Source organism: Musa acuminata, chromosome BXJ2-8, assembly GCF_036884655.1.
Source record: "Musa acuminata AAA Group cultivar baxijiao chromosome BXJ2-8, Cavendish_Baxijiao_AAA, whole genome shotgun sequence".
Lineage (NCBI taxonomy): Eukaryota > Viridiplantae > Streptophyta > Magnoliopsida > Zingiberales > Musaceae > Musa > Musa acuminata.
The window spans coordinates 48,800,156-48,822,153 of record NC_088345.1 but is presented as its reverse complement, the minus strand read 5'-3'; the positions used below and the strand labels follow the sequence as shown (position 1 = coordinate 48,822,153).

At 39.0% G+C, this 21,998-nt stretch overlaps 3 protein-coding genes across 13 annotated transcripts; 2 read left to right on the top strand and 1 right to left on the bottom strand.

Annotated features, from left to right (window-relative positions):
- Positions 1 to 4,000: 4,000 nt before the first annotated feature.
- On the top strand, positions 4,001 to 5,698 carry LOC103996217 (peroxidase 25). 2 transcript variants are annotated; one of them, XM_009417082.3, is made up of 4 exons: positions 4,001 to 4,295; positions 4,564 to 4,743; positions 4,891 to 5,053; positions 5,176 to 5,698. In XM_009417082.3, exons 1-4 carry the CDS (start codon positions 4,089 to 4,091, stop codon positions 5,598 to 5,600), a joined length of 975 nt encoding a protein of 324 aa, XP_009415357.2. In that variant the 5' UTR covers positions 4,001 to 4,088; the 3' UTR covers positions 5,601 to 5,698. The 2 variants fall into 2 exon arrangements, with proteins under 2 accessions (XP_009415357.2, XP_064978457.1); XM_065122385.1 differs by having other exon boundaries at positions 4,157 to 4,295; positions 4,471 to 4,743.
- An 806-nt stretch (positions 5,699 to 6,504) lies between these two features.
- Positions 6,505 to 12,914, bottom strand: LOC103996218 (calcium-dependent mitochondrial ATP-magnesium/phosphate carrier protein 3). Of its 8 annotated transcripts, none has more exons than XR_010489536.1 (6): positions 11,538 to 12,914; positions 9,515 to 10,123; positions 9,338 to 9,403; positions 9,152 to 9,242; positions 8,653 to 9,066; positions 6,505 to 7,762 (listed from the first exon to the last, which is right to left on the bottom strand). XR_010489536.1 is itself a non-coding variant. In XM_065122383.1 (4 exons), the coding sequence occupies exons 1-4, from the start codon at positions 12,013 to 12,015 to the stop codon at positions 8,874 to 8,876; spliced, it is 1,548 nt and encodes a 515-aa protein (XP_064978455.1). In that variant the 5' UTR covers positions 12,016 to 12,913; the 3' UTR covers positions 8,647 to 8,873. The 8 variants fall into 8 exon arrangements, 1 of the variants encoding a protein (XP_064978455.1); XR_010489532.1 differs by having other exon boundaries at positions 9,338 to 10,123; positions 11,538 to 12,080; positions 12,210 to 12,913; XR_010489535.1 differs by having other exon boundaries at positions 6,505 to 6,669; positions 9,338 to 10,123; positions 11,538 to 12,080; positions 12,210 to 12,913.
- A 406-nt stretch (positions 12,915 to 13,320) lies between these two features.
- LOC135619913 ((6-4)DNA photolyase-like) lies at positions 13,321 to 21,396 on the top strand. Of its 3 annotated transcripts, none has more exons than XM_065122382.1 (14): positions 13,322 to 13,837; positions 14,865 to 14,936; positions 15,125 to 15,205; positions 15,380 to 15,550; positions 15,622 to 15,693; positions 17,901 to 17,987; positions 18,072 to 18,170; positions 18,251 to 18,334; positions 19,027 to 19,113; positions 19,218 to 19,289; positions 19,861 to 19,974; positions 20,091 to 20,178; positions 20,259 to 20,358; positions 21,095 to 21,396. In XM_065122382.1, the coding sequence occupies exons 1-14, from the start codon at positions 13,418 to 13,420 to the stop codon at positions 21,105 to 21,107; spliced, it is 1,560 nt and encodes a 519-aa protein (XP_064978454.1). In that variant the 5' UTR covers positions 13,322 to 13,417; the 3' UTR covers positions 21,108 to 21,396. The 3 variants fall into 3 exon arrangements, with proteins under 3 accessions (XP_064978453.1, XP_064978454.1, XP_064978452.1); XM_065122380.1 differs by having other exon boundaries at positions 13,323 to 13,837; positions 20,259 to 20,354; XM_065122381.1 differs by lacking the exon at positions 18,251 to 18,334 and having other exon boundaries at positions 13,321 to 13,837; positions 20,259 to 20,354.
- Positions 21,397 to 21,998: the final 602 nt, after the last annotated feature.

Here is a 21,998-nt window from a genome sequence, read left to right as displayed (position 1 = left end):
ATTATTCTTTTCAAATTCTGGATTAATTCTTCCTGAATAATATATTTTTAGCTTATCTATATTGAGATATTTTTCCAAGCATATAATTTGGTAATTTCATCTAAAGCTGGTCTTTATGTTCTTTTAGAAATTATGTTGAAATCTATTTTTTCTAATTTGGTAAAGTTTAACTCTGGCAAATCGAAGCATACATTGTTGCCTGCAGTAGTTCTACACTGCCAAAGGGAGTTGCCTAACCATTTACTTTCTTTTTTCTTATGAATGTTTTAAGCTGAAATTGTCGACGGCTTTAGAGAGGCCCTATGAAGGATTTCATTCAGTATATTGTGTGTAGCAATAATATTGGGTTGGTGTTTTTGCTGGTGACTCACTCTGATGAGACCTTGGTTCGAAGGGTTGCTGGTAGACTGGTATGGGGCTGGACCTCTATGGCAGTCCTGGCGGCTGGTGCATCTAGGGGCATTGTGTTACTATGGTAGCAATAATGTTCTGGTGCTTTCTGCCCAAACCCTCTTTGTGCATGCCGTAGTTCAATTTAAAACTTGGGTCCTTGGATTTTAATGGGCATTTATGCAAGTGTTTCTTTAAATAGTCGAAACCGTCTATGGAATGCTTTGGGCTTTATTGATTTACATGAGATTCTGTGGTTGGTTCTCTGCGATTTTAATTATTTATCTTGTGCTGATAACAAACTTGGTGGTCGAAATTTTTCGTATTGTTCCTCTATTAGATCTTATAATCAATTTCTCTCAAATGTTGGCCTTTATAATCTTGGTTTTATGGGTCCGAAGTACACCTGGTGTTATATCGCCAAGGTAGTCCTAGGATCTGGGTTTGTCTTGATCTGGTTTATGCAAACTCCAATTGGTTAAATGTGTTTGGTAGCTCTGTTGTTAAGCACTTGCCTAGAGCTAACTCTGACCATTGTCCTATTTTATTATCTATTACCTCTCAACGCATGCATTCATGTAGACTTTTTAAATTTCATTGTTTTTGGGTTGAGTACAATAAGGTCTGTGACGTTCAACATGTTTGGAATGTTGATTCTTGTAGTGGGGTCCGATGCAGGTCATTTTGGGTAATTTAGGTAGGCTTAGAGGGTTTTTGTCCTTTTGGAATAAAAACTATCTTGGTGAAATTGAGGATGCCTTAGGTCCGCGACTTTTTTTGTCATTTCAACCCCTTCCTTTGCTTGTCTTATTAATGGTTTATCTTTTCAATATTTCAAGAGGGAGAGGGGTATCAAACAAGGTGATCCTCTTTCCCTTTATTTTTATATCATTGTGACTCAAATCTTGACTTATTTATTGAATGATGCTTGTGATAAAAAGTTGATCACTCTTTTCTATTTTAAGAGAGAATTTAAAGTATGCCACTTAATATATGTGAATGATATCTTGCTTTGCTTTTGGGCAAACGAACGGTCTTGTGAATCTAATAGACACATCTTCCATGTTTATGAGTTTCTCACTAATGAGAAAATCAATGTCTTTAAATCTGAAATTATTTTTCCCTAGGAAAACTATTAGGGGGGTGAGGCGTGAGATTTGTAATATGTTGTATAGAGAGGGCCAGTTACCTTTGAAGTATCTTAGAGCGTTGATTGCACCTAAGAGAGTTAGCAAGTCGGATCTTAATTGTGTTGTTCAATCGACTATTGACAAAATTGGGTCTTGGTAGGTAAATCTCCTTCCACAAGCTAGTCAGCTTATGTTAATTAATTATGTTCTCAATTCTATTCTGTCACACACAATCAGTATTACTTTGATGCCTAATTCTATTCGAGATGGGGTTATGAAGTCTATTAGAAATTTTTTGTAGGGTAAGAATACTGGTTTATGTGGTTTGCATCTCATCGTTTGGGATAAGGTTATATTGCCTAAGGATGACGGTGGTTTGGATATTAAAGATTTGAACATCATGAAGTCTGCTTTGCAGGGTAGGAGGATTCTATAGTATTTGAATAGGTCTAATGGTCTTTGAATCGATGTGGGTAGGACTAAATATGGGGACATTGATCGTTGGAATATTCACTATTCCATAAGGATAGCTAGAGCTTGAGGTTTTTTTACGGCCCTTGAGAAATTATGGAATGGTTTTCCTAAATTCGTGAGTAGTGGATCTTCTATTAGAGCTTTTATCAATCTATGAATTCTGAATACTCCTTTTTGTTATACACCATCAGTTTGTGATGTTTTCGAATTGCATGATACTTGTATGGTCTCTGATATATTGATAGATAGATGCTAGAATGTGGATAAGTTGAACTATTGATTTGGGAATGTTTTGACTAGTGTTATCTGCCAGATTGATGTATCTCTTGTGCCACTTGGTGAATTTTCACTTTGGCAGTCTGATGCGAAGGGTGTGATTTATGCTAAATCTGCCTACAAGTATTTGCATTGCCAGGTGGGTTTGTCTATTGGACAGGAGGAGGGCTGGTGGTGTTGTTTGTGGAGGCTGCCAGTATTGCCTAGAATCAACGGTTTTTGCTGGAAGCTTCTGCACCGCCGCCTCCCTATGTCTGATAGACTTGCTCGCCTGGTAGTATGCAATGCCGCTTTGTATCCTTTTTGTTTGTTGGAATCTGAATCTATCTCTCGTAGCTTTTTCCTTTGTAATTTTGCGGCTGATTAATGGAGGACAGTGGAACAATAACTTGAGCTGAGATTTATATCCTATAATGATTGGCCGGAGGTTGTTGTTGGGCGAAAGAGGGGTTGTTGTTGGGTGACAACGCTGGATTAGTGTTTGTCTATTGTCGCTACTACCCTTTGGTGGTTGTGGAGGGCTAGAAATGAGGCTGTTTTCAATCAGAAAAACTTTCCTCTTTTTTATTTTTCAGAAAGTAGTAGCTTTAATCTCGGCTAGTGGCGAGGCCAAAAGACATGATGGCATTATTGAAGGTATACATCGCCAGCAGGTTAGGTGGTCTAAATCCCAAAATGGATGGGTGAAACTGAACTGTGATTGATCTGTTGGGTGTGATCAGGTAGGCGAATTGGGATTTGTCCTAAGAGATGATGCTGGTAATGCTATTGTTGATGCATGCAGGGTGCCGGATATCTTGTACTGTGAGGCTGCTACGGTTAGTGATGGACTCAAAACTGGCAGCGGCGGATGGCTATTTTTAGATCCATGTCGAATCTGATTGATAAATCTTGGTGAAGATTCGATGGAAGAGGAACCCACCTCTCCTTGGGGGCTTTAGGCAATTGTAATGCATGATATTTGGGGCGTTCTTCAAAGTTTTGATGTATTTGTGATTTCCCATATAGATAGGGAGGGAAATGAGGCAGCCAACCAGCTTGTCAAGGATGTAAGGTCCACCAAATCTTGTAGTATTTGGAGAGGGGAGTGTCCCTCTCAGCATGCCCAGGTTTTCTATTTATCTTACTTTTTGTAATCGAAGAAGAGTTGCCATCGTAAGTTTGAAACTATTTGTAGCAATTGTTTCAATATCTAAGTGCTGCACCCAAACCAACTATGTTATTATAGAACGAGCAACATTCGAACCATAAGCATCTATGTGCATGGTGGTGGGATTCTATTCGAACAAGCATAGTGGAATCGTATGAGGGTTCCACTAATGGATTGTCTCTCTTTTCCGAGTGATCTATTTATTAGGTTTTTCTATTTTTTTTTCTTAATACAACACTTTAAACCGTCAACGTCACGTGCATAGTGGAGTCTTTTATGAAGCAAAATCCACTAGCAAAAGCACCGACCACCTCCGGTTCTCCTACCCGAGGTGGTTCTCCTACCTTTCACACTAGTGTGCATTGTTTCTTATTGTCTTTCTTCGGTGTGTGTTCATGTGCAACAACAAGTTGCGTTTTGGAAAAGCAAGTCTTTTACTTCATATTACTGAAACTGTTAGAATGTGTCTTATTGGCCAACCAACCTACTCTATTCCACATGTGGCTCAAGTGCTCTCTATCCACTATCTTAGGGAGAAAATAAATGATGGAATGCCAACCTACTACGGTTCCTCTATTATGTATATAAGGAGGCGCTTGGGATAGGCATCGGACAATCGATCCGATCCTTCTTCAGACATGTGATAGAAGATCGTAGCGGTGACAAAAATGATCGCCGCGCTGACTGTTTCTTTTGTAATTCTATTGATAGAATTTTCTGTTCAAGCCCATGGTGGGTTGCAGAAGGGGTTCTATTCTTCCACCTGTCCCAGAGCGGAGGAAATCGTGAGGTCAACTGTCGAGAAGTACTTCAACGGAGACTCCACCATCGCCGCAGGCTTGCTGAGACTGCACTTTCACGATTGTTTTGTGCAGGTTCGCCTTCTTCTTACTCTCGTAATAAAATCAATATTGTTATTCCCTAGCACCGGCTAACAAATCAGTTCCTTATATATGTACGTATGGTTTAATGTTTGGTTGCTCGTTGTTTCTTGAATTTACTGAGCTTAAATAAAAGTTCCCTAATGCGATTCTAGAGGTTAATTTGTAGTCCGACGATTTGGCATGATGGAACAGCCGCCTTTGAATGCATCCATCGTCGCAGTCATCTGCTCATCCGTGGCATACTTTGTTTGCCTTGAAGGGTTGCGATGGATCAGTTTTGATTTCCGGGGCTTCTGCGGAGCGAAGCGCGGTGCAAAACCTTGGGTTGAGAGGATTCCAAGTTGTGGACGATGCTAAATCGGAGTTGGAGGCAACGTGCCCGGGAGTCGTCTCTTGTGCCGACGTACTTGCATTAGCTGCTCGTGATGCTGTGGATCTGGTGCGTTTGTCCTCTAGTAACTAAATAATTTACAGCAACAATACTTGGATTGGATTGAATTGCAGAAAATAATAATAATAATAATAATAATATTACCATGTTTGACTTGGTTTTTAATACCTTGGGGCCCATGTAACTAAACTGTAGAGTGATGGACCGAGCTGGTCGGTGCCGTTGGGAAGAAGAGATGGTCTGGTTTCATCAGCTTCGGATGCCACGAGTTTACCGTCGCCGACCGATTCCGTAGCTGTGCAGAGACAAAAGTTTGCTGACAAAGGCTTGACGGATCATGATCTCGTAACGCTAGTTGGTAATCTCACTTGTCATTCACAGCTCTTAAGTTTCCATACCAAATATGGCGCTTCCGAGATGAACAAATCCTTCTTGATCCTACCGATCTTGGTTATTATCCCTCTGCTTTCTCGCGTGCAGGAGCGCATACCATTGGTCAAACGGCTTGTGTGTTCGTCCGGTATCGGATCTATAACTTCACAGCCACCGGTAACGCTGATCCTACAATCAATCAAGCCTTCTTGGGACAACTTCAAGCGATCTGCCCCCATGATGATGCCGATTTTTCCAACCGAGTCGCCCTCGACAAAGGTAGCATGACTAAGTTCGACGCGAGCTACTTTAAGAACGTGAGGGATGGCAACGGAGTGCTGGAGTCGGACCAGAGACTCTGGGAAGATGACGCAACCCACGACATTGTCGGCAACTATGCCGGAAACTTACGCGGCCTCTTGGGTCTGAGGTTTGCCTATGAGTTTTCTAAGGCCATGATCAAGTTGAGCAGCGTTGGTGTCAAAACGGGGACAGATGGACAGATCAGAACGACATGCTCAGAATTCAATTGACAAGTATCAATACATATATACTGAACAGAGACCGTTTTCAAATATCTGAAGAAAGTATAGTGAAGAGGAGACTGGTCCCCGTTCGAGTGGGATATGAACTGGGTGGGTATCATATTATATGTTGACCAATAAATTTGTATTATATTAAAACGATAATAAATCAAGTTTCCCCTACCGATGGAATCCTACACTGAATTCCAATCAAAGATATGTATGAAACGAAGATAAGCTTGGCCCCTAAAAAAATCATGGTCCTCCCATAGAGACATGGAGTCGATCAAATTCTGAAGAGAATCGGAAGCAAAAGAAAAATCAGTAGATATGCATTTGTGTTGCCAGAAGAAGAACGGCCCAAACCCTAATGAAACTGAAGAGTATGAAATGAAAAACTTCATTCCTTTCTAGTGGTCTCCGCATAGCCGTATATGATATAAATCACAATAATAGTGTCCAAGTAATCAATAATTACTAATAAATAACTAGGTGGTCAAGTACGGTATCCCTCCAATCAAAGATATCTTTACAACTCTTGCAGTCACTATTTATTATATACTAAATTGCAATCCACTCGATACAAAGCAGTGTGTGACCCATATTTCGCCTGGAGATCCCGACGTAAGAAACAAAATAATCTGCTTAGTCGAGGCAGTCCTAGCAAAAGAGAAGACGTACCTTTCTTTAGATGCCGGTTTACCACTCTTAAAAATATTCCCATCACGCCTGGAAACAAGGCATCAATCACCAAACAGCCAAAATTTAGACATTATTTGATCAAGTTTCTAACCATTTGTTTCTCCTTGGACCAAAATCCCAGAATCTCACGCAAGAGAATTCGAGAAAATTCACTCCTCATGAAAGTGACCAGGAAAAAAGGAACGAGGCTGGTACTTGTAGAAAGATACAGTGAAACCAACTTAGATGGTCATGAATTTAACCTCCTGACATTATATTTGCTATGTATGAATCATACAACATCAGTGTTAAATAATAAATATACTCTTGGAAGCTACGTCACCTAGCACAACCAGTTTCCTTCTTGGGTATGTTCTAAAAGCTAGAGAGCACTGCACTGCAATAAAAACAATAACCAAGTAATCAACAGCTAAAATAAAGAATTTCAGTGCATCAGCAACAAGCAAGGATAAAATTGAGTACAAAAGACTGATGGCAAAGTTTCATAGTCCTTCGGTTGTGAATGTTGATCTCAGCATGTACTTGTATCCAACTTCATGGTGGCAAGGAGCCATGGTTGAATGATATTTGAACTCCAAAAATAGATCTAAATTTCACAGTTAAATTCCTTTGAACTTGAAGCTACTCTCATGAAAGCTTTCTTGAATCATGATTGTGAGACCTTTTGGACACCCGAGAAGACTAGCAAAGGCATAAATGAAAATAGAGAAGAGAGGTTGAAAAATTCAGGCAATTGTGCATGCAGTTTGCCACCAATATTAGTTGAACAGATTGCTTTAGGCATCAAGGACAAAGTCCACAAAAGGGCACTGATGGATAAGCTTCCTACTGGAACAAAACAGAAAGTGAATTTGATGAAACCTATTAGAGTAATACATGGTGGACAAAAGACACAGAAGCTAAAATTCTAATATCAGAATGACCACTACCAGCATCAACATATTATCAGAATGCTTAGGCAAGAAGAACCAATTTAGTCAACAAACAGAAGACTGGATGCTTACAGATGGCTGTGCTCAATGGCCATGTCATTTGACTTTGGCAAAAATAACTGATTTGAAGTTATCTATTCTATCCCATCTTTCTTAATTAAGGAAACCCAAGATTCTAATTGGTGAACAGTTAGTCTTCATAGATAAATAATGACTTTCAACTAGGTACAACTAACATCTTGAGATGGGATTATTTTTCTGATGTAATATTAACTTTTCAGCAATGAACCTCTCATATAAAGTCATAGATCTGTTTGTTACTATTAGAAAATGATTCAGCAATACTTTTCCATTTTTCGAACAGAAGTCAGTTGCAAGATTGTCAAGATTTGAACTCCGTATTATCATAAAACCTTTGGATGATGAGATCACATCAGAGCAAGACCATCAAACAAAGTGCCTCCAAGACCGCAATGAATCATCTTCTTTAAAATCTCTAATATATTTGATCACGAAAATGTTAAGAACTCATCATTCCTGTAAAAGTGAGATACTAATAAGCCAAAGATGTAAAAGAAAAAGAAGATGCTGTGAGAGCAGAAGACCCAAAAGAAATTCTGATAGAAGAAATGGATACAAAGTTCTCATTAAAAACACTCTGACCCCAGAACAATTGTAAAGGACCTAATTGTATGATATATATATATATATATATATATATATATATATATATATATATATATATATATATATATATATATAAAGTGGTATACAATGATTCAATCAGGTGAAGAAAGATCGGAGGACCGTATTGAAGACTAGATCAATCAAGAGAGAAAGGGTTCCAAACAATTGAATCTATTCATCCCACCTCAGGAGATATATTTCCTTTGTAAATTTCAGCAAAACTAGAGAAATAAATTAAATAGAAAACAATATGAAGTTACATATTTGTGCAACAATCATTTTCATGCTCAAGGAAACTCAAATCCACATTGTCATGTTATGTTGTATCTGTGTGTGTGATGGATAAGTGTTATGTTGTAATATGCTAAAAATATTAGGTTGTATCATACGTTTAGAATACTTAAAGTGAGCAAAGCACCAAACTGATTCTATTAGATGCACAGCCTTTTGTCATGTTAATACACAATTAAAATTGTTGTTTTACTAGTAAGCACATGAAATAAAGAACAGTTTTCCCGAAAAACTGTCACTTTTTCCATCCTTTCCTTCAACCTATTTACAACATTTATAATTTCCAAGATTGCTAAGTCATGGCCATAGAAATAATCTCTTTAGTAAACTCAGAGGCCCGCATTTAGAAATCAATAGAAAGATAAAATTTCAGATAAGCAACATTGAATGACAAGTATTATAATCACTTTTGTAAGATTTAAAGTAACCTTCATAGAAAGGAATTGTACCTGAAAAAGCTAACTCGTTTATTATTATCTCCAAAGAGAAGTGTAAAAAGAGTTGTTCAGACAACCTTCACTTCATATGTGAAGAAAAATACCAAGATACAATTGAAACAATCATATCACCTACTCAAATCTGTAATCTTCTCCTCTTCATCATCATCATCATGTACTTTATAGTCAGTCATGTCAATTATGGTGGAAATGAAGCAAAACCAAATAGTTGTCTAATCAAGATATAGACTCTTTTTCATGGTCTCATAAATAAGATAAGTAATACTAGCAGATGGCACTACTTTGAGCAGATTTGGAATTATCCCTTTATAGAATCCCGAAAAACCTTCATTTCGAAGGGTTTTCCAGAACACATCACACATTCCATTATATGCAGAAGATGAATTGGTGTGCTGGGCTTGCATTCTGCAAGTAAATAGTAGATATAATCATTAATCAAAGTCATAAATAAACGTGAGTTAACTACTATAACACTGTAATCATCAACTACCTTGTTCTAATAACCTGCAAAGGGTAGACACATGTTGCTCCAAGAGCTCCTGAGATAGTTCCACAACCTAGTTGCACAAGTGGACCCGGTTCTAGATGAAAGTCAGCATTTCAGAGTATTAGGTCAGACTGAGCAAAAAAAACACTAGAGACATGTGAAAAAACCAAAGATTATTTAGGAGCTTACCACTGTCCTTCAGAATATATGTTCTAGACATATCTTTCAAGGTCTCATATGCGCTAAGATCTATTCCTGCATATGGAATAATTCCAAGAAGAGATGGGATGAGACCTTTGTAGAAGGCTCGAGGTCCTTCATGAACCCAGATATCTTTTGTCAGAGTAGCAAGGTTGGGAACCTTACCACCTTCACAGGCATAAGTTTGCAATCGTGTTTTCACAAGATCAAGTGGATATATAGCAGTTTGTGCCACTGCACCTGCTAAACCACCAGCAATCAGTCGCCCAGAAGCCCCAATATCACTCTTCTCTTCACCTTTGGCTGTGACAATGAAATCTTTTAGCATTTCAAATGTATAAAATTTTATTGCACTTTCTGGTGCAACCTTCATTACATTTAAGCCATTCCCTCTGAAAAAACCCAAGAAACGACCGTCTCTCCAAATGTCTTTTATTGCCGGCATAATGCGTGCTTGTGTTGTTCGTACTTGCAAAACTACCTTAAGACGATCGAGAGGAGCAGTAACTGTACGAGAAGCTGCCCCAGCTAACCCTCCTGCAATCAAGTATTTGCTTGCATTTACATGTTTACTTATCCCTTCTGGAATAACTGCCTGTTCTCCAATATCCACAAGACAAACTTTTTCCCAGTACTGATAAATGTTTTCAATTGTTGCTTCATGAGGGTAAAGCAGAAGAAAATCTCTCCATTCCTCAAAAGTTATTATCCCATTATTATCCTTATCCACATGCTCCACAAAACGGACAAGTTCCTCGTCATCAATCTCAATCCCTGCATAAGAGAAACTAAGAGGCCTTGCATAGTAAAAGAAGATGCTGAATGTATAGTTGAGAAGTGATTCGAAAAATATGAACTTTCACAGGAAAACGGAAAGATGAAAAATATTCCTAGAAGATCTTATATGCCTCTTAACTGTCAAGACACTTGTGTCCACTAATCCCAAAAACTCGGACAGCCACATTCAGATAGATAAAATAATGAACTCTGCTCATGAATATCAAAGCAAGCTTTCTAAACCTCGCTCTTAAAGTTAACAATCCAATGGAATACAAAAGCAGACTATCCAGACCTCTCCCACTGATCCCAAAAACTGTGATAACCATGTTCAGATTGATCAACTAATGAATTCTGCTCATGAATATCAAATCAAGCTTTCTAAACCTCTCTCTTAAAATTAACACTCCAATGGAATATCAAAGCAGACTATCCAGACCTCTCCCACTCTTTGAATGTCATCCCCCTTACCCAAAAAATGAACAGAACACAGAAAAGGCCCAACCTATGCGCCCACAGAAAGATAATTCTTGCTTTAGGAGTGCAGAATTCTAAATTGGAGAAAAGGAAAGGATTCAGGTACGCTTATGGTTAAATTCTACGTTCATTCTCATCTAATCAACCTTGCGACTTCTCAATGCAGAAAACCCTACAAGGAAGCATATTCAATCAAAACCAACCACAATTGCAAATGAGCTCACATAAGAATGCGACGATACATATTTGGTTTAATTCAAATCTAATCCATATAAGATCATGAAATCTCAGCTGAGAACAAGTTTCAGATAAATAAGAAACAAAACCATGAACCCTGAAGATTTAGGCCTGGCAACTGTCTTGTCTTCCCTGACCTGCATTTACATTGGACCAATATGCAGCACCACAATTTTAATGATGTTTCATCCCAACACATCCGATAATAACATAGTGACATTTGTTCAGGTGCAACGACAACCACGGGAAGCAATGATTATGATGACCAAAGCACAACAATATAAATCAGTCAAAGTTGAACAGAAGACAAAAAGTAGCAAAGATCATGATCAAAACAGCAGTTTAAGAATGACAAAGGACAGAAAGCAAAAGGAAAGTAAAGAATTACAAAAGTTTTTGTTCAGATTGTATGCTTAAAATGGATGCACCCAAATGCCTAGCAAACATCTAAAAGATGATGATCATCAAATTCAGAATGCCAACAGTGACCTCTGACCCTCAAAGATATGGTGCATCTATGGAAACGCTATTGGAAAACGAAGCCAGTGCAATCTCATGTGACTAACTGGGAATCCAGAAATCTGGTGTCACACAGATAATATGCTTCCCATCATAATCATCACTCCCTGAATTTTTCTCTTATTTGGGGGCATCAGAAGTATATAGCAGAGCGACAGATTTAGATAATTCATTTTACCTGCTTTAATGAGTGCGTCCCAGAGCTCCTCCGGCAAGATGCAACCATTGTGCTCGACGTCAATGGCCTGGAAGATGCGGTAGAGCTCGAGCTCCTTGTCGTCCAAGTAGCGCCGGAACTCCTGGTAGTCGACACGGCCGTCTCGGTTGGCATCGCACACCTTCAGTAGATCCCTGGCGTACTTGTACTCGGCGGGGATGCGAAGGGCGGAGAGGCCGGCCTCGATCTGTACGTAGTCGAGATGGCCGACGCCGGCCGCATCGAAGAAGTTGAAAAGACTCCGGATCCGGACCTCTCTCTCCTCCTTGGTCTCGCGCAGGGCCAGGAGGACGTGGTCCATGGACACTGGTCCCGGCTTCTTCACAGGATTACAACCGCCTGGCCGTCGCCACTGTTCACCATCCGACGCTGGCGCCGCCTCCTCCATCTTTGCCGGGAAGAGAATTCTCTCTTCTACCGCTTTGGTAGCGCCGGACATCTGCCGCGACCGCTTTGCGGGATCAATCGGTCTGGCTGATCCCAATAACGGTGGCGGAGCGCATCCTGAAACTCAATTTGAGGAGGAGGAGGATGGGTGGCTTACTTACGGAGATCGGGCGATGCGGAGGAGGCTAAGTAACCACCAAACAACTATATAAACGGACGGAAAAATGTCTGAATCAGAATACATACCGCAATTCTATTTGTGCGACGGGATGCATTAGCAACAAATTAATGAAAACGGACGGAAAGATGTTTGAATCAGAAACATGCCCCAATTCTGTTCGTGCGAAAGAATGCAGAAAGGTTGGATTGGAAACCCCCCCAACTCGGTGAAGGAATTGACGGGAGAAGTGAGGGAAGCAGTAACAGATTGGGGTTGGGGAGCAAAGTCACAGAAACAGAGCCATCAAGGACCGGGAAACCATGGGAGTACGTGAGAGAAGTTGTCGATCGTTCGGCAGAAGCGGAACAAGAAAGAGGTGAGTGGAATAGATTGGGGGATCGAATAAAGAGGAAGAGCAAGAAGAAGATGCCCTCTGCTCCCTATTGTTTGTTACAAAGAAGCAGTAGCTCCCTCTCCATTTATAGGGGTTTCGATCGAGAACGTGAATCCTTTTCGTTCGAAATACTGATTTATTGGAAGTAGTTTAAGGCGAAAGCCATGGATCCCTCGCAGAGTTGAGGTGCACCGCGAATTACCTGTTAGGGTGCCTTGGTAAGTACCACGCCATATGCATCAGATGACAAGCTCAGTAGGGCATGGCGACGTTGGTAATGTGAACCCTGGAAGTCGAAGACAGCAAGGGTCGGGACGATGGGTAGGGCATCGGACGAGAAGTCTCTCGACTCCGCTACTCGATTGTTCTCGATCTGACCACATCGGATAGGTGATCGGTGACATGCTCGTCATGCGCGCAAAATCACCTCTTAACAATATTCAATGTTCGATAAAATTTTAATTAGGGTAACATCAAATTATTTTCAAGAAGAGACAATTGGACATGCTGTGCTTAAAGGTTGGGTACTAATTATATATTATCCTTTATATTTGAATCTATTAGTATTACAATCTCTAAAATTTTAAAAAATTATAATTCTAAAATAAAATAAATAATCTTATTTATCATAATGTCGTTAACTATATTAATAGAAAACACAACCCTTTCATCTCCAATGAACCATATATTTAGTGACACTATGGTTTTTGGGTTTCGGACAAAGTAAATCCAACCATATGATGCAATGACAAATATACATCTCCACAATCAATATACCCAAGCAGTCGTCTCTGAGAGCTACCGGTGATGGTCAGCACGAGAAGTACCAGACAGTGGGCAACGTGGTAGCAGCGTAACCGCTCGCCATCGTTGCCCGACCTTTCAAATGCTATCCGTCCGATGTGCATCAAACCACTTCTACGCTACCGGTGCTTCCAGGAGCGGCAGAGCCGAAGCCTCATCATAACTGCGATGTCCATCGTCCTCTTTCTTTGGTTGTTGGTGACGTCGCATCACATGGAGTCGAACGCCGTGGTTTGGTTCCGGAAGGGGCTGCGGATCCACGACAACCCCGCGCTGGACTACGCTTGCAGGGGATCCAGCCACATCTTCCCAGTGTTCGTCCTCGATCCCCGTTACCTTCATCCAGACCCCTCTGCCTTCTCCCTTGGTTCTGCCCGCGCTGGCCTCAACCGCATCCGCTTTCTCCTCGATTGCCTCCTCGATCTTGACTCCAGCCTCCGCAACCTTGGCTCCCGCCTCCTTGTCCTCAAGGGGCACCCTGAACCAGCCTCGGTAATCTGCCAGATCCTCAAGGACGTGAGTGAGCCTCGGTGACATCGCTCTCTCTCTCTCTCTCTCTCTCTCTCTCTTCTGTTTTCCTGAGATATGTATTAGGGGTGTTTCCCTTGTTCTTTTACTTCATCTTTTTGGCCTTTTGGCGTAATTATCTTTAGAAGGTAAGTGATTTCTTTTGCGAATTTGGTGATTTTGTGTTGTTGTTCTTAGCGTGGTATCTGCATTCCTTTTCCTTATTTGAGGTTTTGTTATGAAGTTCCCCATTGGTTTTTGTTATGGTAAATAACTTTTTTAGCCGTGGCCTCGGGGCCGACGCCGCTCGTTCAGGGGTCCGAATGGCGGGGATCTTGCGTGGGGTGCCTCGGGTCCTCCTGGTGGCCGACCTCGGTGGTCTGGTCTGGATGTCCCGTCAGGAGGAGAGCTCTGCCGTAGCGTCGGGGAAGAGGTAACCTTGTCTCGTACGCACACTGGTCGGGTCGGAAGCTCGGCCCGACCCCTCCGACGATCAAGTTAGCGATGTGGAGGGGATTGTGGATGAGGCAGAAGAAGAGCCTCTGAGTGTTTTGTGTCTGAGTGAGTTTGATGTTACCTGATGTGCCATCTTGCCGGAGCGGGCCGTACCTTTGATGGCGTCTGTCGTCGTCGTGGGCGTTGCGTGGAGGGCCGAGCTGCCGCAGGGTATGGCGAGCTTCGGTCGACACCTTCTCCTGCCTCGGCCGGTCGTGGGGGGTCAGACGATGAGGTCGTCTGGGTACGGTGAGTGAGGGTGCACATTATGTTGGTGTTAATGCTCGCCCCTTGGGGCAGTGTGCCGTCCAGGGGTGGCTGACGTCGTGGCGTGTTACGTTAAACCCGGTGTGTTACGTCAAATCTGTTTTTACCCCTATCAGTTTTGGTCTCTTCTTTTTCTTTTTCGTGCTCTAGAAATCTAGTTGGAAATGCTATTGTAGTGTTTTAGGATAAGTAGTTTCAATATATGGAGGTAGAGTTGAAATTTGTACTCTAGTTTGTATTTGTTCTGTTTTGATTGCTTTGCTGTTTGTTGTAGTGGAATATTCAGAAGCTCTGCTATGAATTCGACACGGAACCATATGGTCAAGCTCGGGACAGACAAGTCACGGTGAATGGTTTTAACTTCCACCTTTCTTATTTCTTGTTTCTCTATTTTTATCATAAAACTATTCTAGAACTGAGAACAGATTCCCTACCTTAACTTCTTGAAGCTCAACCTCTTTTAACTTGGCTAATAATAACAAAAGCATAGCTCGCCCTTGACTCCTGAAAAAAAAATTTCCTCTACTCCTGAAGGATTTTGCCAGTCAACATGGAATTGAAGTGTTCTCTCCCGTGAGCCATACTTTATTCGACCCTGCGGAGGTTATTAAGAAGGTAGTACTGATAACTTCTGATAAATTAATAGTGAATAGCATCCTTGTGCATCATGATTTTCTTTTCTGTTCTTTTTCTTGTGGTGTGAGATGGTTTAAATCTGTGCATCTACTCGTATTTGTGCTGCTAACTCATTTCGCTACTATTTTCTATCATGTATCTCATGCTATAAAGAATGGAGGAAGACCACCTTTGACCTATCAGTCATTCGTGGCACTTGCTGGAAAACCCCCAGACCCTCTTGCCAAAACATACTCTGAACTTCCTCCTGTTGGAAATGTTGGGAATGTTGAATTGCTAAATATTCCAACAATTGAAGAACTTGGCTACAAAGATATAGAACAGGTCTTCAGCTTCCAGCATTATTGGTTGATTAATATAGAAACGTGGGCTTATGTTGTGGGTTGCTTTTGTAGGAAGAATTTTCACCTTTTGGAGGTGGTGAATCAGAAGCTCTTCGAAGACTGAAGGAAGTTCTTAAAGATAAGGTGTTGTATCCTTTTTAACTTATATTCATACAATAGTTCTGTTACAATTGGTAAGTATTTTTAGAAATCCTAATCATATTCAAATTAATTGATAAATTTTTAATTAAATTAAAACTTCTTAGTAAATTAGGGTTTGTTCTTATAAATACGCATTGAGTCTCGAGACTTTGGTGAGGAGAGGGGGGTGGGGGGAGGGACAGAAAGAAATGAGAAATACTTTTGATGCACCTGGATTTCTCTCTAGGGTATCTATAGAGGGTACACTCTAAGGTTTCTAGAGATAGTGAAAAAATAATGTAAATTCTTTGATATTTATATGGGAGGGTCAACAAGGAAATATGTGCTTCAGTAGGAAAAATTAAGGTCTTATAATTGATCTTGTATATATTGAGGAATTTGGTTTTCTCCGTGGATGGTGGCAAGATTTGTTGAGCCATATTAGTCACGTTGATTTTCTGATACATTATTTGATCATTGATCTATGGTGGATTTCTCTTTTTGGTTTTTGTTTTTCTCTTCTCCCTCCCCAACAAAGTAGTTATAGAGCCCAAAAGATCCAGTGATCAGAGATTCAACAAGGATGTCATCGGTTATTTCTATTGGCTTTACCGTGGAGAAACTTAATGGAAAATATATTTTCACTCTATGGCAATGGAGGGTGAATGATCTTCTTGTTCAGTAAAGTCTAATAAGAACATTGAGGGGACGAGCATAAAAATAAAAAAAGATGAGCGACAAAGATTGGGAGGAGTTTGAGGCAAAGTGCATGAGTACTATTCATCTTTGCATCACTGATAATATAGGATAAATTAGTAAAGGTTTATCTGGCAAAAATACTTAACTAACAAGTTGTATCTGAAGCGAAAGTTATATAAGCTAAGGATGGAGGAAGACAGAGTCTTGGTAGAGCATCTAAATATATTAAAAGGAATATTGGATCAACTGAAAAAAGTTAATGTGAAGATTGATGAAAAAGATAAGTTGTTGTTTCTTGTATCACTCGTCGACTCCTATAATAACTTTGTAGAGATAATACTGTGTAAGAAGGATACAATAACTCTAGAACAAGTTGAAGAAGCCTTAGTGTCTCATGCTACTAAGAAAAATGATAAATCTAGGAATATGGATGGTGAGACATTAGTTTCTCATGGTAGAGATTGATGAGGAGGATTTTCAGATGGGTAAAACTCAATATGGTAGGTTGAGATCAAAAGTCAACTCTTTGGATAATATTTAGTGTTGTAAATACAAAGAGTACAAACATATGAAGCAGAATTGTTCCTAAAAAAATAAAATAGGAAGAAGAGATCGATAAGTGCTCTCTTATGATGGATGGTGATGGAGATGTTCCCACAATACCCAATGGTAATGATCCATCTTTCTAGAAAAATTGGTTTTTAGATTTTGCTTATGTTACTCATGTTTTCTTTCAGAAGGATTGTTTTGATTCACTGAATGACAAGTTGAGTCCTAATGAAAGGAAGATTACATCAAGGATTGTACGTCTAGAGGAAGTATATTAAAGACCTCAAAGGGTTGAAAACAAGTTGTACATGTAGGGGATGGTAAGTACCTATGGTAGCGAGCTTCATTCGCAGTCAAGAAAACAAAGGGTGATATTCATGATTTTCAATATACAAATGTTTGTAAGGGAAAAAATCTTGTTGGTGGTAAGATAGTGAGATGGAGGCCTCTCTGGAATCAAGTAGCACCATTGATTCGGTTCCAGCTACATAGGATGTATTGGCTGCTTATTGAAATCAAATGTTGGACTATAAACTGATTCAGTTTGTATAGCTATGGTAAATTCTTCAAGCCAATGATTAAATTTCAACATGAGACACAAAGTAAAAAAATACTCACCAAAATAGATATTGTTAGGATTGGTAAGTATTTTATGAGTCCTAACTGTACTCAAATTAGTTGATAGTATCCTAATTAAATCAAAACTCCTTAGTGAATTAGGGTATGTTCCTATAAATACACCTTTAAGTCTCAAGGTTTTGGTGAGAGGAGAGAGTAAGATGTGAGGAATACTTTTTGTGCTCTTGGGTTTCTCTTTGGGGTATCTAGATATGACACTATCTAGGGTTTCTAAAGAATGTGAGAAAATGATATAAATTCTTCGAAGTCTATATAAGAGCAGTTGCTTATCTTTCTTCTTTTGGTAGAAGTTTCTTATCTTTCTAATCCTGTGAATTTTGTAGGAGTGGGTAGCAAATTTTGAGAAACCAAAGGGTGATCCCTCGGCATTTTGGAAACCAGCAACCACTGTCTTGTCACCATATCTGAAAGTAAGTTGATAAATAATAAATGAGGTAGTTTAGACATATTGAAGTCACAACAGTGCGATTGTTTTAATTGTTGAAATGGTGCAGTTTGGTTGTCTTTCTTCAAGGTACTTTTATCATTGCCTTCACAATGTCTACCTGACTGTTGGTAAACACACATCCCCTCCAGTTTCACTTGTTGGCCAGGTTAGCTTTTAACAAGCCCCTTATTTTCAACTTTACTAAGTGAAAATTAGCTAATCATTTGTCCATCAAATTTATGATAGTTATTATGGCGTGAATTCTTCTACACGGTGGCTTTTGGAACTCCTAATTTTGATCAGATGAGAGGAAACAAGATATGCAAGCAAGTTAGTGAAAACTTCAGGCATTTTAGTATATCATTTTGTATTTGATATTCAATAGAGACTTCGATACCTTATGGTATGGATAAAACTATGAATTGCTACTCTATTCATGAAAATCTAAATTACTCCTGAACTGGCTCTAGTTGCAAATGTGAATGCTTTCTGCTGTCTGTCTTGTCGGTTAGAGGCCTTGATGCCCATTTGTTGGTCTTGCGGTTTTATCTTCTTTTGAAATCTGGTACTTTTGTTCTCGTTAAATTTGTTTGTGCTACTGCTAAGGATAACTATTTATATGGAAAGGGAAACAAAGGAAAAATTATTAATCATTATGGATACTATATTCTGTCTAAAGGTAATTTTTGTCAAAAACTTGTCAGCATTTCATATGTTGTTAAAGGTAATTCTCCAAAGAAACATAATCATCATTCCCTAAGTCATAATCAGTTCCCAAAGAGAAATTCTGCTTTTAATGACCTTTGTGCCATCAAAGTTTGTCATTAATAAAGTCATGCATTCTACTGCCCACTCTAATTAAAGGCAATGTTATGAAGGCTTTTTTTGCTGCATGTCCTCTCTAATATAATGTTGTTTCATATGATTTGATTTCCAGATCTTTATTTTTATTGCAACCTACTCAGGAATTTTAAGGCTACTCAATTCTTTTTTTTTTAACTGAAGACATTCTGAAATTCCAGATTCCTTGGAAGGACGATGACAAATTACTTGTAGCTTGGAGAGAAGGTCGGACAGGATATCCCTGGATCGATGCCATTATGATACAGGTTTGATCAACCCTTTGATGAGGCAAAATTTGCAATATGTTTAACCAAGCTATATATTTACTTCCGTATAACAGAAATTCTGAAGCTTTTGCATCTTCTAATAGCTTAAGAAATGGGGATGGATGCACCATCTGGCACGGCATTCAGTTGCATGCTTCCTGACACGTGGTGATCTGGTATGAGTGTAAATTTTAAATTACTTAGTTAATTATTAAGTTTGTTGCTCGTCATTATCTTGAAATTAACATTTGAACTTGGGATCTTCTCTTTCCTTACTGAAAAATGATGATTGAAACATTGGATGTTGTAGCTTATAGTTTTAGCGTTGCTTATTGTATTTTGTTGATGGAAGAAAAAAGATAAATAACAGAATCTCTTTAAGGTTCTTTTTTTTTAAAGGGAAAGGTAGGTGAAGATCCAATCAAATCCCTCCCTGGTTTTGTAACACAGATCAGAAAGAATTTTAAAGCTTTACATAAAGTTATTGCTTCTGCCAAATTTCTGTTATGAAGTCAACCTTGGAAAAACTTCGTTGGATTCAATCTTTGAACAGTATGATATAAATGAATGGTAATATATGGGAGGCTGCTTTCTGAAAACTACCAGGATAGAATACCCAATTTATTTTACTCCTGTATCTTGTCGATAGGCAGTAGTTATAGTTTTTGTGCATAATTAGAGTGTTGGGATAGCTTCTTAGGATTTTCCTCTTTTTGTTTGATGATGAAATATTTGACCGACATGCAGTTTATCCACTGGGAAAAAGGGCGTGATGTCTTTGAGAGATTACTGATCGATTCTGATTGGGCCATTAATAATGGTAATTGGTTATGGCTTTCTTGTTCAGCCTTTTTTTACCAGGTAGGCAGCATACCATCCTTAAAGCTCATGAAAACTGAATGATTCCACCTTATCTGCCATAAACAGTTTCATTTTGGAAATCTTCCTGATTATTTTGCTATCTTGCTTATTGTCAGTATCACCGCATCTATTCTCCAATATCTTTTGGACGGAAGTACGATCCTGATGGGAAATATATTCGACACTTTCTCCCGGTACTAAAAGGTACTTATTTTTGTTTCGACACCAAATTAATTTTTATGATGATAATTACCATTATGCTAAGGCCACCTGGTTTGTCACAGATATGCCGAATGAGTACATCTATGAACCTTGGACAGCTCCACTTAGCATCCAAAAGAAAGCAAACTGCATAATTGGAAAAGATTATCCGAGACCAGGTCTGTCTGCATATGTCGCATCACTCTTTCTTCAATGTTATTATGGAAACAATTGTAGGCCATATTTCAGCATAAGCTTAGGAACAGTGACAATGTTTGCTGGTCAACCAGGTACTTGTTTTTATATGTTTTCTTAGTGAGAAAAATATATTTGGATGTGTAACACCCCGGTTTAGTCGCACATCAAAATAGGATAAGATCTAGATTGACTTATAGGTTTAAATATTTCAGGTCATTGGATCAAATTTAATGAAATTAATGAATTAATTATCCATTAGATCAAATCATGATGATTGATATAGCCCTATTTAAGTATATCAGATGGCATATGCTAGCTTATCAATATTTTTTTATTAAACAGTCTTGCATTTTTTAAGTTTGACGCACAGAAATCTACCCTAGTAACAAATTTCTTTATGGGTAACCATTATGTTCCACAGAATAATTTGGTCAAACTTTGACTTGATATTCCATGCGTAAGAGTTGCTAAAAAGTAAATAGTGAATGCAAACTTATAATTTTCATGCATCCATGCACCTGAATGGTCATTCGACGACAGTTTTATTGGCTATATGATCACTTTCTTTTTCTTTTGTTGGTGGCTGTTGAGAGCTAGCTGCAGATGAACCATTGCTAGCGTAATAGAAAAATGAAATTGCACAGTACACTACTTGAGCAACCATTTGTATGTAGAGTTATCCTTGATATCGCTAGCATTCTTTCTTTGGATAACTTTGCAGTGGTCGTCCATGACAAAGCGAGCAAAGAATGCAGAAAAAAGATGGGAGAAGCGTATGGAAAGGTCGGTTCTGTGGAAGAGGAAGACAATGTAGCAGCTTCTGAATCCACAGCTATGCAGAAACGGAAAAGGCGGACCTAAGGAATGCAGCTCATAGATTGCGTAACATTTTGTGTGCAAAAACCATGTTAACAAAAAAGAGTAGTAAAAGTAAAGAAAGAAACAAACTGTCTTTTTGTCGTCGAAGTTTATGACGCGGAATGGGCCTACAATACATAAAATATGAAAGTCTTTTATGGTTAATTTGCTAGCAATCGTCAGATTTGCCCAACTCAGGTAATAGCATATAATAACGTTTATAAGTTACGCATTTTAAGCTCCTAAGCAATTATAGAGAGACCAAAGGCTGAGGATGCCAAAAATGTATAATATTATTTAATTAGATAAGATATATTATTTAATTAATTATATTTATAGTATATCTTATATAATTAAATAAGTTTATATAATCTACCATAACATTTCGAAGAATGTGACACCCATGCCCCCAAGAGTGGGTTTATGGGGAGGCTCATTACCCTCTATACAAATCGAGTTAAGAATTTAAAATATTATTTATTTTAATAATATTTTAATAATTAAATTGATGATGCACTAGTGGTCCATGCCTTGTCACCGTATAGACCCATATATATTCTTTCAAATTTTTATATTTTTATTAGTGATATGAGATATTAGTGATATGGGACATGACCAGCAACCTCGGAACCAATGTGATATCTTCGAATCAACATAACATAAGCATTTAAGAGCAACGCAATCGATCGCATCTCAAAATGACACAACAAACTTAAAAACAATAGTAATCACGCCACTCAGAACCATACGAAACAACATCCAAAATA

What these genes read in the sequence shown, in the direction of transcription:
- LOC103996217 (XM_009417082.3), top strand. Translation starts at nt 4,089, where the DNA reads ATGATCGCCGCGCTGACTGTTTCTTTTGTAATTCTATTGATAGAATTT. An exon ending in TTCACGATTGTTTTGTGCAG is followed by an intron (nt 4,296 to 4,563) that starts GTTCGCCTTCTT and finishes TTTGCCTTGAAG; the next exon opens with GGTTGCGATGGATCAGTTTT. An exon ending in CTCGTGATGCTGTGGATCTG is followed by an intron (nt 4,744 to 4,890) that starts GTGCGTTTGTCC and finishes ACTAAACTGTAG; the next exon opens with AGTGATGGACCGAGCTGGTC.
- LOC103996218 (XM_065122383.1), bottom strand. Translation starts at nt 12,015, where the DNA reads ATGTCCGGCGCTACCAAAGCGGTAGAAGAGAGAATTCTCTTCCCGGCA. An exon ending in GGACGCACTCATTAAAGCAG is followed by an intron (nt 10,124 to 11,537) that starts GTAAAATGAATT and finishes TCTCTTATGCAG; the next exon opens with GGATTGAGATTGATGACGAG. An exon ending in ATATATTCTGAAGGACAGTG is followed by an intron (nt 9,243 to 9,337) that starts GTAAGCTCCTAA and finishes ACTTTCATCTAG; the next exon opens with AACCGGGTCCACTTGTGCAA.
- LOC135619913 (XM_065122380.1), top strand. Translation starts at nt 13,418, where the DNA reads ATGTGCATCAAACCACTTCTACGCTACCGGTGCTTCCAGGAGCGGCAG. An exon ending in TCTTGTCACCATATCTGAAA is followed by an intron (nt 17,988 to 18,071) that starts GTAAGTTGATAA and finishes GAAATGGTGCAG; the next exon opens with TTTGGTTGTCTTTCTTCAAG. An exon ending in CAGTTTCACTTGTTGGCCAG is followed by an intron (nt 18,171 to 18,250) that starts GTTAGCTTTTAA and finishes AATTTATGATAG; the next exon opens with TTATTATGGCGTGAATTCTT.